This window comes from Leptinotarsa decemlineata, unplaced genomic scaffold (genome assembly GCF_025532065.1).
Source record: "Leptinotarsa decemlineata unplaced genomic scaffold, Ldec_3_MD MMD2_tig00000882_RagTag_RagTag, whole genome shotgun sequence".
Classification (NCBI taxonomy): Eukaryota; Metazoa; Arthropoda; class Insecta; order Coleoptera; family Chrysomelidae; genus Leptinotarsa; species Leptinotarsa decemlineata.
This window is the reverse complement of record NW_027412556.1, coordinates 13,674,508-13,692,787: the sequence shown is the minus strand read 5'-3', so window position 1 is coordinate 13,692,787 and position 18,280 is coordinate 13,674,508. Positions and strand designations below refer to the sequence as shown.

Here is an 18,280-nt window from a genome sequence, read left to right as displayed (position 1 = left end):
TGATCTAAGATAGTTCACTCTCCTTATACGGATTATACCCTGCGTCTCAGTCATGGAAACGAAAATAATATTTATAGCAGCCATAGCAAGTCGTTTGACCTATCTACAGATATACAAAGCTACATTTCCGTTTTCAAGTCGTTATATCATTCCGTCGGTATTATACAGCAATTAAAACTTTCGTTATTACTCTCATGGTTGTTGTTTTTCGAGATGACTCGATTAAACGGCGATCAACAGGTATTAGGCATTTTATCAAAATTTAATTGCTAGACGAGTTTGAAGACAAAAAAAATTCTCGGAATAAGTAGGTAGTCTAGGCTCTAGGCAAATACAGAAAGTAGACATGGTACGAAAAATGTTTTAAGAAAATAAAACCCGTCACCGCTTAATGAATTGTTCCATAGTTGGAACAGATAAACTGTATTGGTGAAATTTAACTTGCTATGCAAACTCGGTTTGAAAGCATATCGTTTGAGTTTTCTACACCATCGAATTTTACGATTTTTTAACAAAAATAAAAAATATTCACCAAATCATGTACCTTTTATTTTGTTTATTGCCATTTTAATTTCGTTTATCTCGAAAAGCTAGTAGGAAGTAATATTTTTCAAACGTTAACATCACGAGGTGGTTTGAAAAGTTTCCGACGTTAAGATGAAGATAGCATAAGATCTTGGGTCCAATTCTATTCATTTTGTATGTGAATGATCTTGATGCGATAATTGGTACTGCTGATTATACTGCGTATGCAGACGACTTTTCATTGTTTATGTCCTCTATGGATAATGAATCCCTACGAACAAAATATATTGGAACAATCCATGCAGTTTCATCTTTTTTCAATAGTAAGAACCTATTTTTCAACATTCAAAAAACTCAGATGTTAAGATTTCACTGTCGCCAAAGACATATTTATGATATTGAAGTCAAAATTGGTGAAATTACAATTCAAAATACACATGCAGAGGTTATGTTTTTGGGAGTATCTCTGGATGAAGATCTCTCTTGTAAATTCCATTGCCAACAATTATCTTCCAAACTGAATTCTTTAAAATATCTCTTTATTGATTTACGATATGTTCTAGAAGTGAAACAGATGGTAAATGTTTATTGTGCCCAATTTGAATCGAGACTCAGATATGGCATTTGCTTATGGAGCAATGCACCAGGTGCGAAAGATATTTTCATTGCCCGAAAACGAATTTTGAGATGTATCGCTAGAATTTCTAACAGAGAATCGTGTAGAGCTATTTTCAAAACATTTCGTGTTCTGACGCTTCCATGCCTCTTCATTTTAGAAACGAGTGTCCATGTTTTTATAAATAAGAACACTTTTATTCGCAATTCGGATATTCATGGTTATGAAACAAGAAAAATGCAACATTTTCATGTGAATTTTACAAAAAGAAAAATAAATTCATGTGCTCTTGATCACTTTGGCCTCAAAATATTCAACAATCTCCCAGAAGAATTGAAGTGTATAAATAAATTGTCTTCATTCAAACATGAGTTAAAGAACTTTACAATGGAAAAATGTTTTTATAGCATATGTGATTAACTATGTGTGATGTAAATTTCAGTGTAGGTGTATTTTAACCTTTCTATTTCTCTTTTTTTATGTAAATTTTTATTTTATTTCAATATACTAATTTACTTGCCAATTGACAATTCCAATACATGTAGCCATGTCAAAAAAATGGAAATAAATATTGATTAATTGAGTACTAGTAAATGAATGATAGAAAATGTTGTTCTGTTGACAGTTTCTCATCAAAGTTTCAGCCATTTTGGACGCGCAGTCGTTATGTAATAGTCGTTTGAATAAGTTTACATATTTTTATGAAAATGGACAAAATCGAGTATCGAGCTGTCATTAAATATTTGTTTTTGAAAGGTGATACGCCTACGCAAATCAAAGATGAGTTGGTGGATCCTGTGTATGAGGATTCTACACCATCATTCACCATAGTGAAATTTTTGGCAGCTGAATTTAAACGTGGTCGTAAGATCTTAGGAAATGATGAACGTTCGGGACGTCCAAGAACTGCAAATACAGACGAAAACATAGCCAAAGTTGACCAAATGGTGCTAGGCGACCGCCGAATTGAAATGAGCGAGATAGCAGAGGTAACGAACATGTCGAAAGAACGCGTTTGTCACATATTAAATCAACATGTGAGCATGAGAAAGCTGTCCGCACGTTAGGTGCCGCGTTTGCTCACGTTAGACCAAAAACTTGTTCGAATGAACATTTTCAATGACTTCTTTTTGTTACCTCATCTAAAAATTGCGCTCGGAGGACATATATAAAACTTTTATTATTACTATTATTCACCTTCGAGAACAATCATTTTGGAGGGAAAAACGCCGAGTATTATTTGGACGGGTTACAGAAATGGAGCATCGCTAGAAGTGTGTGGAGTTAAAATGTGACTACCTGAAAAAACGTTTTTGTTAGGTCGGAATCTTTTCAGATCACCTCGTTAAGTTACTACTAAAGTTGCAAGTACGAGGTTCATTATACTTTAAAAGTGGAAAAAGTTCAAGATTCAAAACTGCCCTATCTCACTGTGATTTAAACTACCTACTCATTTTTTCACTGGCACAGAAAAATCAACCGCACAGTATATCTTTGAAATTTTTTGTAGTAAAAGAAGTACACTTCAATGTAGAGGTTTGAAAAATATCACTTCCAATTAAGTTTTCTGAATAAATCAAGAATCAATTACAGAAAAAAATGAGGCGTATACGTGAATTGGTGAAAAATTTCGATAACTGAATTTTTCCTTAAAAACTAATGAAACTTCGTCTTTTGTTTCTCACTACAGTTGGTTCGAAAATTTTTTCGTCGTGCTGCTTGCTATATTCAATTTGGGGAAAGTGACTTCTACGCCTCCATTTTGAACAGAAATAGTCACTTGCGGTACATTGTTGAAAACAGAATTTTATAAACCAACAATTGTCCTAAAAAATATACAGGGTTATATGCAAAATTTTTGATATTTCCAATTGTTTTATAGGTAGCAAGTAATTTCGGTTTTAAATTCGATTCCGACTCCACAAACAACTGAATGGCGCTATATACACTGATTGCTCCATCACTCTGTGGAGCCCTATTTTCCTCAAAATGAACAGAGTAAGTGAGTACTCCTTTGATTGTTTTATATCGATCCGTGCTTTGTTGACGCAGTTTTTTCTTAGACTATTCCTATATAAAACTTTCCAGGTGTACTTCTGTATCTGTAGAGTCGGGAGGGTGAGTGTAGACCCACAGCACTTAGGCCACATATGACCCATTGTACATCCTCCTGAGGAGTTGTCCTTCTAGGTCTTCGTCCATCCTGTCCTTTCCAGGAAGGTGGACAGGTCACTGGGAGACATCTCCTTTATATCGGCAGGTGTAGGCCAAGACTCGCCGAACACATACTCTCTTTGTCAACCTTGAAGTATCTCACGGCGGCCTCCGCGAAGGTTGGAAGGTGCAGCGACAATACTGTCGTTGCGCGGCTTCTTCAACCTTCTTGGAGTTCCCTCCGTGGAGGTGTTCCTGCAGGGACAGCCGGTTCCTTGCCTTTATTCAAGACGGAGCTCTTGGCGTCCGCCGCAGGAAGTGCCCTTGCAGTTGGAGGTGGAGTGGGGGAGAAGGAGGGTGCACTTATAGTTGCTGCCACTCCTGCCTCCTTCGCTTTCTTTCTCCTTTTGGCCTCGGCGCCGCAAATGCGCTTACGTCGATGAAAAGAAATACATGGTGTAGGGTAAGTGCTTGTTTTTGAGAAAGTCCTCATCTGAAATCATCGCCAAGAATATATTGTTTTCTACCCAAGAGTATCTTTCGCCTCCTCTATACATTCGTCGATATTCAATCGTAATTGTTCAGAGTTCATCTGTCGAGAAAATTAACCTCACCCCCTCACCCCCTCACCGAAAGAGATCTAGCACCAAACCACTAGCTACTTCAAAAAAACCGATTCCGCAAAATCTGACGGGAATACGGAAACATAGACTCACCTCGAATAGAAAGACGAGCAGAGATGCGGACCGGAATTCGTTGTAAAAGTCACGTATACGGGCTGTGGAAACAAATGGAAATAGCAGGTCCATCTTGCCGACTTGAGCGAGATCGTTCTTCAACTATCGATTTGATTTATTGCGGAAAAGTGTGAGATTCCGCGGCGGCGATGCAGAGTTAAACAAAGTGATTTCGACTGAAACACGACGGAAAATTGCGAACAGTAAATCTGGATACGCGAGAACGGATAAACAAACATCACCGTTTGACACCGACGAAATAAAATAGCGGAACACGAGTACTGTTTTCGATGAGAAAATAAAACACTTGCTAGCTTAGTGTTGAGTTATTGCTAAAAGGTTTGTATACAGTATGTTTTGTCGTTCGAACACTTTCCAGTAGGCTTATCATTGAATCCAAACATGTCATTTTCAATTTTCCGTGCACAGTGTTGAAACCTCCAACGTAGAAAAAAATCCAACGAAATTACTTCCTTTCTTACTTCATTGAAAAATTATCGTTACAATTAGCCATTGATGGTTTTCTCTATTATTGAATAAATATTATAGTATATTTTTAAATGGGTATAGCAAAGTTTAACGTAGCTTTCTATAGAAAGTGGATGTACTGCATAGCACAGTGCAAAATTGTCCTTTTGCGACTTCTAGCCATTTTTCAAAGTCTTTGCAGTTCTTGAGGAAAAAACTTTATGAATTTTGGACAATGAGGATTAGCCTTCGTGTTTCAACGTAAAAAGCGCTGGAAGAAACAAATTAGAAACAAAGGGGATTACTTTGATAAAGGACACTATTTGGAAAACTAAAGTGTTTTCCAACAGGAACTTGACAAGTGATAACGGTCATCTTATTGACGATACACCTGTCAAATTGTCATTTATTCAGTCTGTTTTGCCAAATCACCATGGACGGATGTAGCATTCAACAACACGTACAAATAATGATTTTTTTAAATCAAAATTAGTGTTCTGTTCGGGCAACGTACCGCGTGCTTTTGCCTATTTTACGGTCGCCATAATCGTCCTACCGAGAAGACTATTCACAATGTGGTGGTTAAATTCAAGTCCACTGGTTCAGTGAATAATCGACCAACACCCGTACGTCGACGAAACGCAAGATCTGCCGAAAAATCGCCGCTGTCTGTGAGAGTGTGCAGGATGATCCGAAGCAGTCGATTTCGCGTTGCTCACATACCACAACTTGGCAAATTTTGCGTCATGACTAGGGTCTGCACCCGTACAACTTTCTACATAGACAACGAAGTTTGTTCGCTGAATGGGCTTTGGAGCAGTTGGCAATTAACCCAAATTTTTATCGAAAAATCATCTTCAGCGATTAGACTCATTTCTGAATGAATGGGTACGTGAACAAACAAAAAAGTCGAATATGGAGCGATACCAATCCACATGAGATTCAAGAGCGTCCAATGCACCCCGAAAAAGTCACTGTTTGGTGTGGATTTTCGGTTGGCAGTGAGCGTCATCGGTCCGTATTTCTTTGAGAACGACGTTGGCCAGGCCATCATTGTCAATGGCAAGCACTATAGGTCGATGATTACCAACTTCTTTTGGTTTGAATTGGATGATCTGGATACCAACGACATGTGGTTTCATCAGGACGACGCTACGTGCAATAAAGCTCATGCCACATTGGATATTCTGCATGAGCGATTTGACCCCATTAGACTTTTTCTTGTAGAGTTTACTTAAGTCGCAGGTGTATGCGAATAAGGTCTTCAAAGAGAAAAATAACCCATGCCATCGGTCAAATTCAGCCTGGTTCATCCGCCAGAGTCATGGAAAATTGGACGTTTCGGATGCTCTCCACCCAGAGAACCCGTGGCGGACACTTGAATGATTTTATATTCCACTAATGGCATCGATAAGTCTTTCAAACGAATAAAAAATTTCGTTGATATTTCACACACACTTTGTTTTATTTAAATTTGAAGGTAGGAAGCGTTTAATGAAAGACCCTATATATAAATTTTTCTACCAGACCATCATTTCATTACTTTCCGAACAGTTCTCGTATGATAGATGAGTTAGTCTGATGAAAGTCGTATATTTGGAAAAAGTAAATGAGACATTTTTGCAACAGTAGGTATAAGTTGCAGAATTCAACAAAATTTGCCTAGTAATTTCACAAAAAAGGTCTCAGGATGGTCCAGGTTGTTGTTAATTGCATTTATGCGATATACAGTTTCAGTGTTCAGAAAAAAATGATCAGACTTTGACTTTTATTATGAGAAGGAGGTATTCAAGAAGGTATATTGTCAAACGTGTGACTTTCACCTTTCCCCAAGTCTCAAATGGGGTAAGCAATCAAGTAATATCTTGTTTTATACTACTTATTTTTTTAATTTGATGCATTAAATGACATGATAAATATTATTATTTCATGAAAATATAACAAAAAATGTTTCTTTCACTATGAAGACTCACATGCGCTATGTACTTAGTCCGGTGATAGTAAACAATAAACTGCAGTAATTCAATATTGGAATATACACCTGTTGAACATGGGATTCCCCGAGGATCAGTATGTGGGTCATTTAATATTCATTATATGTAAACGAAAGTTTGAATTTTGTCTAGCCTGTCAAACACAATTTGATTGCCAAAAATTTTTCAAATCCCTTAATATCAACTACATTCCCCCTGCCTTGATCTTCCATAAACCCGTATTTTATTAATTATTATGGGCAATAGATGTCTCGCATGATGGCGCTGATCTGTACAATTGTTCTACCAACCTTACTGATCTCACTGTTCAACTCATAGGATTACTTTTACAAATTATTGTAACAAGCTGGCATGTTTAGATGGTATGGACTCTGTTTGCTCAGAACATGAGTTGATATGTATGTGGTGATCCTTCTTCTGTTGTGTTCTGTGTTTGCAGGTCTCTTGTCACTGTTCCATGTCATTTCGAATTCATTTCTTTATATATTTTTGACAGCCGATTCTCCTTTCTCATCCAATTCAGTTAGGATATCTTTCATTAGAATTCTTTTTCATGTGTCCTTTTTGATGGTATTTAGTGGGTATAAAGGTTCTAAGCCTCCCATACTTCAGTCATTTATAGCTAGAATGTTATAAACTTCCTTCGTATTACCAAATATAAAATTTTCATTACTATTAACATGTCATTGTGACCAATTATTCATTGGTAACATGTGATTTTTCTTTTCTCCTTTATAAACATGTTCTTCTCCTTGTAAGTATTTTATACTTCATTGTATTAACTACTGTTATGTTGTTCTTTTATTGTAGAATTTTTAAATAATTAGCTGATGATTAACCTATATAGGTTAGAAACATGTACTAATTGATGGTTTTACCGTTTTAACATCTGAAGGTGATAATAAATTGTGGAGACGACTTCAAGTTTGTATGCATCGTAAAACTTACAAATCAGTTTGCTGGCGATACCTCGCTTATTATCTCAGGGAACGACAGCGCTAATCTGATGAAGTGAATAATATGTTAGAAAGTTGGTTTATAAGAAACAAATTAAAATTAAACACAGTTAAACACAAAATTTGCAATTATTTGTGCGTACTATGTGTGCTTTGTGGATAATGTAAAATTATTGGGAATAACTTTGGTAACTTGACTTGAAAGATATACTAGTTGAAAAATAAATAATGATGAACTATTTTTATTTCACGGCAAATGACAAAAATAAATAGGCCTCACATTTGAAAAAGAACCTCTTTCTTCCACTCTTCTATAAGCTACGGTGCCGTTTTCTGGGAAAATTCTACAGGCGCTGCAAATATTTAAGGATTTGAAAAGGAGATTATACAAATTATTACTCTATTCATTATGAATATTTTTGCCAACGCCTTTACATTAATTCTAAAATAATGTCATTGCCGACATTATACATATTTTCAGTTTCAGTTGAAATTCACAAAAAGCCGAATTCCATGATCAGAGAGTCAAATGTACATGTAGAATGCTAATACCTTCCAAACAATCGATTCGTCTGACCAAATCTGAAAAAGAATGTTGTCTATAATTTGTGTAATTGTCTTCCTGCAGAATTCTCAGTCAATGTATAAAAAAACAATAAAAATATCTTCTGAAATACTGCTTCTACTCTGACAATTAATATTTAGAACATACTTTCGTATCCTGAACTGGTTATTCAAGTTTTTATAACCGATTTCTTTTTTATTTTTAGTTTGTGCTAGATATTGTTAGAATATTACTGTAGTTATGATATATTTCAAAATGTTTAGTTGTCCAATGTGTATGACCCCCAGTCCTGATTGTAAATCACTTGCTACAAACATAATCAACTATGAAAATTTACTTCATGAAAACATGTTTTATTTGTTCATCTACAATGTAGGATTCTTGAATCCTTCAGGAAAATGATGACCTCAGTTTTTGCTATAGTTTTCAATAGATTTATTTCACGCCAGAGGTTTCAAATTAGTTATCAATTTACGCATTGACATTCTTGCACACAGAGTATGTTATAATCATTACGAATCCCACAAAAAAATTGAATATAGAGCCTTACAAAGGTATTTTTTTCAAAATATACAGTAATTATTTCCTTGGCGGTACGTTTTCGCTAGCCCACTCGGTATATATCAGATGTAAATGCCAGCTGTTGATGAAAATATTAAAACTCAACTTTCCCTGTCAATCAAACCCATTATCTCCATAAACACACAATCAAGCCCGGCCCTGTCTACTCGACAATCGAACGAGAAAGCGTTCGGGTTATGGGTTCTTTCCATATTCGTCGACGACTTACAAAGAGTACGTTAAAAAAGCTTACGTACAGAATAGCGCTAAATAAATGATGACTCACCAGGTGCCGCCCATGTAGGATCTCTCCAAACGCCTTCGTGGTTCAAATGATTCAGGACCAATTTGCTGGAAGCGTCCTTCGATTCGAGACCCCACAGCTTTTTTGCTGCCGGAGCAATCTGAAACAGAAAGGTAAATATTTTATGATTCTCAGAGATATAGGTTGGAGCGGAAGAAAATGAAATCATAAAATCGGTCATTCCATCTGTGTGTTCGTGGGTGGTGGTGAAAGTTTGTCACAAACTGTTTGCGTTGAAAAATACAGATGAGAAAATGTTACTTGGGACGTGAGGATATTTCAGAAAGAGCAAGCGTCCAAACTTGGTCGATAAGTTAATTAGAAAATTAAAATTAAGATTTGGATGGTTTAAATATCGCACATTCAGAATTAAAAAGGCACAACTCAAAAAGGAATGTTTTCAGGAAATATTGAAGTTTTATACTTATTTGAACCCCATATTTAGCCTGCTTTGAACTATTTTTTTATGAAATTGTTATTTTTTATTTTCTTTCTTGAAAACTATACTTTGATATTACTATCTGACCCCTTCCAAATTTTTTCGACAACAAGAAGTAATTATTTTTTTTTTATTTTCAGATTTGCGCCTTTTTATATTTTTGATTAATCCATATTTTTTCTATTATGCCTATTTCTTGTTTCCACTCTTGCGGTTCAGTAACAAAACAAAACAAAATTTTCAAAATGGATGATGGGAAAATATGTGTTAGAATAATGTTAAAATGAAGTCACATGAAATTCATTATACTAAAAATTACAAAGAACAAAAAAGTACTTATTGATACGTTACAGCATGGTTGCTATTATCAAAATCTTCAGTTTTTTATATGGATAAACAAGAAACGTTAATTTTTTTTCACAAATAAGTTTTATAGCAGGGGAGCTCACGATGCGAAATGGGGATTTAATCGAGAGTCATTCAGATATATTATATATTAGGTTGCAAAGCTTAGATGATAAGAAGAAAAAAATGTTATATAATATATACCTTTTCATCGGTGGGGGAAGCGGCTATAGATTTTTAAATATGTAAAAAAATACTGCATGGACATACTCGAGCGCGTCAGATATTGATAGCATCAATGTCCTATGTATTTTTAATAATGTTGGTATGTTGATCTGATCGTTTGCATGCTGTGGGTGGTGGTTATACGTGAGGGATAAGAGTGAAAAGAAAAAAAATTTATTCGAGCGCGTCAGATTTTCTAAGGGGGTGTTAAGTGCAACCAAAAAAAGTTCTCATTCTATAATCTGACGATTTCGATCTGACGCAAACTCGCGGCCATTATTATAATGTGCAAAAAAAATTCGCCACTTTGAAATACTCAAGCGCGTCAGATTAAGATATTTATGGTTCATCTCTATGTTTTAGATGTGCTGTCTCATAATCTAACGATTATCTAGAGGGATTCGCTTAATCTGACAAAAACAATATTTTTTTAAAAATTTTTTCAATTCATTGAACTCAATTAATTGAAAAGCTCAGAAAATAACATGCAAATAAATAAGTGTATGTTTTTCAAGTAGAATACTTGTATTCATAAGAAAATAATTAAAAAAAAACGCACAAAAAATTTATTTTTTATAATCAATTGATTAATTAATGAAGAAAAAAGAAATGAAACTTTCTACGTTTTTACCACTTTTATTTGTAACTAACGTTACTGCAGTATCGTTCTATAAGGACATTTTCAAACTTATATATTGTATAAGTTTAAAAATGTTCTTATATATTGTATAAGTTTGAAAATGTCCTTATAGGACGAAACTGCAGTAATGTAGTTATAAATAAAAGTGGTAAAAAACATAGGAAGTTCAATTTCCCTTTTTTTCATTATGATTTCCTACCACGTAGTAACGGCTACATCCATCAATTAATTGATTAATTACTCATCATCTTCATCACGAACGAGTCTCTGTGATCAGCTGTGATGGCGTCATGGTAACAGAATTCAAAGTGGGAACGGAGCGAGAGAGTAATATATAGAGAAAAAGTGAATAGAGAATAGAGGAATTGAAACTCGCAGAGAGAAATATAGGTATCACACAGTTGTACGCATTAAATTTTATCGACGAATTTTTGTTATTTCGGCTTGCGGAAATCGTCAGATTATATATTTTTCGTTATCCTTGAATTATTTCCTTCAAAATGAAAAAAATTAGCTATGCTGCCTTCCCCTTTCTTTACGTCACTCTCAAATTGTCAGATTACTGGAATATACACTTTTTAGCAGGTAATTAACTCACCCTACCTTAATCTGACGCGCTCAAGAATTTCTGATGATCAATATTTTTTTTTACTAATCTGATCCTTTATCCCTCACAGGCGGCCTTATATATGGGGCTCATATTTGGTGGAGGTACTTAACCGGGTACAAGGTATCCCCCTGTATATTAATTTGGCGCGCTTTATTAAACCCCGAAATCCCCGCTTGGGCTCCCCTATTATTACAGCTCGAATATTATTTTTTCTAGATTTTGAATTGCACTTTGGGAAATTAAAGTTTACAATTTCAATACTGGCATAAATGATATTGAACCTTGGAGAAAATTTTCAAAATGATTACACTTGTCATTATAAGCTTTCATAAAAGCAACGAAGGACCTGAGGAATAAGGTTTTCTCAGACTAGTTTGATCAAATCTTGTCTTATACTCTGTGGGATTCCACAAGGTTTCTGGTAAGCTCGTTTGGGACAGTAAGTTTAATCGGTACTGATTTTATCAATTTTTGTCTGGATAGTCTTGTTTTTAGGCTAATAGTTTTGTACGACGTCTTGTATTGGAAACTAATCGGGTTGTTTTTAGTAACCCTCAAGATGTTCATGTCAGCAAAGTGAAATTTGTGACCATCTGTGTCAATTGTAAAATTGCTCTCCACTCGAGAAGTAAATTCCTAAAAATCAAAAAAGTCACTATAGCTCAATTATTCCACATTGAAAAATAGAGGTTATTCATCGAGTCTCTCAGAATTTGTGCATACTGTGCTGGTTTATAGACTGGGCAAGATCTCAATGACCTTTCAATTTGCTTTTCGATTATAGAATGTCTAGATTATATGCTAACTAGTTTTTGAGTGTGCCTCTTCTACCCCAAAGAATACCCTACGCTACTAGACCGGTACAACATACCTACATAGCTCATACCTACCTACATAGCGACAAACGCTTACACTTGAGAAGCACACCTGCAAGCTACCAACTCAAATATGGCACTTTGTGAGTTGGTGTGCGTTAGAAAAACGATCATTATACTTTAGAGTACCTTGTCATCATCAATTAGCCACAATAAACCCTTGCCGGTTGCGGTGGGCTCACTTTGGACCTTGTCATCAAAATTATTTTGAGAATTGTAATTAAACGATCAATAATGGTAGTGTAATTGAACGATCAATAATGGTAGTGTGATTGAACGATCAATAATGGTAGATGTTTGTAAGATGAGAACAAATAAATCAATAAAAAATTGTGCTTTATTTTCTGGCCAAATAAAATTATTTTTGAAAAATTGACGGACAAAAATATGGTGGAACTGGTGAAGATTATAAATCCGCCTATACCTGCTGTGACATATCATAAAAAAATCGCAAAATGTTATTTAGCACTCTGTTAACGTTTTGCATTTATTCATTTCATACACTATTCTACAGGATGAACCCATCCCATAGGGAGAAAACAGTGGCATTTACAAATATGTACTTACATAATATAATTTGTGAATTTATATAAAAAAATTAAAAACAGAACTGTCAGTTAGCTAAGAAATGTCTTTTGATTTGTATAATCTGGCAGTTGAATTTATCTAGGACATGACTAACAGAAATAGAGGAATCGCACATTGTATAAATTGGAGACTTTTTCATTTTATTTGTACGCGGAGTGTTAAGATAAAATGTGACATTATTCCTAGATGACCGTCTAGGAACCCAAAAATTCAACATATGTAACAATTGAGAGCTGGCAATGACGGGTGTGAAGTTATCCACATCCACAACGTACACTGAGAAAAAAATATCGCATTATTATTTTTTCCTTTACCGACTCTGCACTCCTACCATTTTTCAATATGATACGCTTATTGACTAAATTAGTAAAAAAACAGAACCGTCCTAGTTTATTAAACTGTCTGAAGGGGTGAAAATAGGGTGTAAATATTTAAAAAAAACGTAACATGAAAAATCGACTTTGTACACTTACGAAATTGAAATATGTTATTCCTGATGATCTACCTGACAGAAAAAACTTCACGTCATAGTTTTCCAGGCCGTCTGAGGGGGTGAAAATGGGGTGGAATTTTGAAAAAATTATATATTTAAAAATTGACTTTGTACACCTACAAGATTGAGGTATGTTATTCCTGATACCCGATTTGACGAGAAAAACTTCACGTTATAGTTTTCCAGGCCGTCTGAGGGGGTGGAAATGGGGTGGAATCTTGAAAAAATTATATATTCAAAAATTGACTTTGTACACCTACAAGATTGAGGTATGTTATTCCTGATACCCGATTTGACGAGAAAAACTTCACGTTATAGTTTTCCAGGCCGTCTGAGGGGGTGGAAATGGGGTGGAATCAAATCGGGTATCAGGAATAACATACCTCAATCTTGTAGGTGTACAAAGTCAATTTTTGAATATATAATTTTTTCAAGATTCCACCCCATTTTCACCCCCTCAGACGGCCTGGAAAACTATAACGTGAAGTTTTTCTCGTCAAACCGGATGTCAAGAATAACATACCTTAATCTTGTAGGTGTACAAAGTCAATTTTTCAATATATGATTTTTTCAAGATTCCACCCCATTTTCACCCCCTCAGACGGCCTGGAAAACTATAACGTGAAGTTTTTCTCGTCAAACCGGGTGTCAAGAATAACATAGTTTAATCTTGTAGGTGTACAAAGTCAATTTTTTAATTTATGATTTTTTCAAGATTCCACCCCATTTCCACCCCCTCAGACGGCCTGGAAAACTATAACGTGAAGTTTTTCTCGTCAAATCGGGTATCAGGAATAACATACCTCAATCTTGTAGGTGTACAAAGTCAATTTTTGAATATATAATTTTTTCAAGATTCCACCCCATTTTCACCCCCTCAGACGGCCTGGAAAACTATAACGTGAAGTTTTTCTCGTCAAACCGGGTGTCAAGAATAACATACTTTAATCTTGTAGGTGTACAAAGTCAATTTTTAAATATATGATTTTTTCAAGATTCCACCCCATTTCCACCCCCTCAGACGGCCTGGAAAACTATAACGTGAAGTTTTTCTCGTCAAATCGGGTATCAGGAATAACATACCTCAATCTTGTAGGTGTACAAAGTCAATTTTTAAATATATAATTTTTTCAAGATTCCACCCCATTTTCACCCCCTCAGACGGCCTGGAAAACTATAACGTGAAGTTTTTCTCGTCAAACCGGGTGTCAAGAATAACATACTTTAATCTTGTAGGTGTACAAAGTCAATTTTTTAATATATGATTTTTTCAAGATTCCACCCCATTTCCACCCCCTCAGACGGCCTGGAAAACTATGACGTGAAGTTTTTTTCGTCAAATCGGGTATCAGGAATAACATACCTCAATCTTGTAGGTGTACAAAGTCAATTTTTAAATATATAATTTTTTCAAGATTCCACCCCATTTTCACCCCCTCAGACGGCCTGGAAAACTATAACGTGAAGTTTTTCTCGTCAAACCGGGTGTCAAGAATAACATACTTTAATCTTGTAGGTGTACAAAGTCAATTTTTAAATATATGATTTTTTCAAGATTCCACCCCATTTCCACCCCCTCAGACGGCCTGGAAAACTATAACGTGAAGTTTTTTTCGTCAAATCGGGTATCAGGAATAACATACCTCAATCTTGTAGGTGTACAAAGTCAATTTTTAAATATATAATTTTTTCAAGATTCCACCCCATTTTCACCCCCTCAGACGGCCTGGAAAACTATAACGTGAAGTTTTTCTCGTCAAACCGGGTGTCAAGAATAACATACCTTAATCTTGTAGGTGTACAAAGTCGATTTTTCAATATATGATTTTTTCAAGATTCCACCCCATTTCCACCCCCTCAGACGGCCTGGAAAACTATAACGTGAAGTTTTTCTCGTCAAATCGGGTGTCAGCAATAACATATCTCAATCTCATAGATGTATAAAGACAATTTTTAAATATAAGATTTTTTCCAATTTCCACCCCATTTTCACCCCCTCAGACGGCCTGGAAAACTATAACGTTGAGTTTTTCTCGTCAAATCGGGTGTCAAGAATGACATATCTTAATCTTGTAGGTGTACAAAGTCAATTATCAAATATATGATTTTTTCAACTTTCCACCCCATTTTCACCCCCTCAGACGGCCTGGAAAACTATGACGTGAAGTTTTTTCTGTCGGGTAGATCATCAGGAATAACATATTTCAATTTTGTAGGTGTACAAAGTCGATTTTTCATGTTACGTTTTTTTAAAATATTTACACCCTATTTTCACCCCTTCAGACAGTTTAATAAACTAGGACGGTTCTGTTTTTTTACTAATTTAGTCAATAAGCGTATCATATTGAAAAATGGTAGGAGTGCAGAGTCGGTAAAGGAAAAAATAATAATGCGATATTTTTTTCTCAGTGTACTTTGCGGATGTGGATAACTTCACACCCGTCTGGCAATGATATTGTTTATGACCTTGAATGAAAAAAGAAATTAATAATATTTACGCCTCACCTCGAAACTACAAAAATTGTGGCATTCCTACAGTAGGATACGTGCCTTCGAATTTATAAGACATATATTTTAGGAAGCGCCTGTGTAGGGCTTCTAGTTGATTTATATGAACTTGATAGTAGGGACTCCACACAACAAATGCATATTCCAACCTAGATCGAACAAAAGTGAAATAAAGTAATTTCAATGTTGAAGCTTTTTCGAAGTTTTTTGTATTTATAATTGATTTATTATTTTTTACTTTCAGGAAACCGAGTATAATGTAGATTATGAGTGTAATATATTCAGTGACTACAAGTTGGTAATCAGTATTTCTTTACTCACAGTGAGTAATGTGAAAAAAGACAAAAAATTAATTGGTTACGGCTTTCGCGGCAGAAATATATTCAGTGTTACTATCTTTATTCGGGTTTGAAGGCCGAACTGCATCCTAACGTTTCGCCATAACGAATGACTGGCTTCTTCAGAGGTGTATTCATCTTGATGATTCACCGATGACACATTTTAAACAAAAAATACATACTGCAGTAAATTAATTTCCAACGATAATGTGTCATTCTTTCGTGCAGGAGAAAAAGGACGCTAACTTCGATGAACGAAGAATAAATTCACCGGGAAGGTAGGTACGTCGAAACCAACGGAAACAAACCCATTCGTCAAAACTTCGGCGGCCGAATCTCAGCAACGAATCCGTTCTATTTTTGAACAATACGAAATAGCTTCAAATATAACAACTATCCTCGACCGCGTAAATTCGCTAGGATGCTCACGTTAGAAAGTTATATACGTCACAAGATAAGATAATAAACGAAATAATATTAAAACATTGCCCGACCTACCTCAACTAAGACTTATCTGTACGCGATTGCAATGCGCTGTACGTTCCGAATTGAAGCGTTTATTATGAATTCGTTGCTCGGGTGTCGCACTAACAATTTATTACGCGGATGCCTATAGAAAGTGATCGCCGAGTGCACAGTCAAGGTCAAGAAAGTTTTCGTAGAAAATAATCGGCCACTGTTTCGAAGGTTACTCGAAAACTAATAGTTTTCACCGACTTGTATAGGAGCCCGTTCTTTTTTGGGATTCGGACCGCATGGACGACTTGAATAACACTATTTCGAAACCAATTTATTATCTTGAAACCAATTTGTTTACAAATGAATAGCCGTCTGACTTGTCAACTTCTTCTAAGTGGGCCACATGGGCTCATTGCGTTTCCACCACCACCATCTTTTCATGACAACCATTCCAAGATCCCTGTTGAACTTTCAGTAATATACTCCGTAATATATAAAAGGCTCAGGATGTGGAGTGTACTCCAGATCATTGAGCCCAAGGATTAAGTGGGGAATGGGAAAAAATACCACCGTGGTTCAAACGTGGTTCTCAATTGCCACTAAAGAAAAAACCAGGAAAGGAATTTCTGGCAAAGAAATAAAAATCTGCACTGATAGCAGAAAAGCTCTATTAGCCTAGAACAGACAACCTGTTACCTCAGGGTTAGTACTAGAGTGCCACCAAGATTTAGCCAAAGTCTCGGTAGATAATAATAACATTATCCTGAGGTGGATTAAAGGGCACGACAGGAGTAAAGGTAATCGCATTGCCGACTCTTTAGCCAAACGTTACACCCATGCTGAATTCCTAAAGAGATGGGATGGAATCAAAGACTGCAATCTTGCCAGGCTCATCCTGGGCGACCCTGGGAAGCTAGCGCTGAAGAAATATCTAGCGATGACCAGGAAAAACTTTCGCCAAACAGTAGGATTTCTGACTGGCCACTGTCAACTAAAAAAACAGCTCCATAATATGGGGCTAGTGGACACACCTCTATGCAGTATGTGTGAACAGAAAGATGAAACTGTCAGGCATATGAATGTCCGGTTTTATCGTCAATAAGAGAGTGTGTGTTCGGCGAGTCTTGGCCTACACCTGCCGATATAAAGGAGATGTGACCAATGACCTGTCCACCTTCCTGGAAAGGACAGGATCGACGAAGACCTAGGAGGACAACTCCTTGGGAGAATGTACAATGGGTCACATGTGGCCTAAGTGCTGTGGGCCTATTCTCACCATCCCTACTCTACAGATACAGATACTATTGGAATTATAAAATCCGTTAGGAATTTTATCAAGTCCTTGGCAAAACGAAACCGAGTGCGTGAAAGAAAATATTGAAAAAAACTTCCCCGAAACACAATGGAAAAACCTTACGGCAATGTGCGTACAAACTTTCAAAGATCTTGGCAACACTACCTGTTTCCACATGTACCCCTGAAAGGACTTTCTCTTCTCTGAAACGCCTGAAAACTTATGCAAGAAACTCCACAAGCCAGGAACGACTGAACGGTTTGGCGTTAATGTCAATCCACCATAGAATTGACATCGATGCCGAGGAGATAATTGAATTGTTTGCTGCAAAGAAAGCTAGAAAACTAAATTTGATTTTGTAAAAAGATGTTAATATTTCTGTAATGGTTTTCTAATAAATATATATGATAATTTAAAGTGGAACTACACAGAAACGGATTTAGGTCATAGATATGAACAATTTGTGGACAATGTATTGTCGATATTGAATGAAGTCGCTCCAAAAAAAAACGGTCAAGATCTTTCGACATTATAAAGAATTCTGGCATGATAATGTGAGGCAAGCTAAAAGAGAGGGATATGAGTT

The 18,280-nt window shown here is 35.9% G+C and overlaps 1 protein-coding gene across 9 annotated transcripts in view; it reads right to left on the bottom strand.

Moving 5' to 3' along the window:
* LOC111517713 (maternal protein pumilio) overlaps window positions 1-18,280 on the bottom strand; it is a 402,140-nt gene that overhangs the window by 259,798 nt on the left and 124,062 nt on the right. For all 9 annotated transcript variants that reach the window (XM_074175054.1, XM_074175059.1, XM_074175057.1 and 6 more), the window contains one exon: window positions 8,863-8,980. In XM_074175054.1, the coding sequence (XP_074031155.1) occupies window positions 8,863-8,980 (118 nt within the window). The remainder of the gene's footprint in view (window positions 1-8,862; window positions 8,981-18,280) is intronic.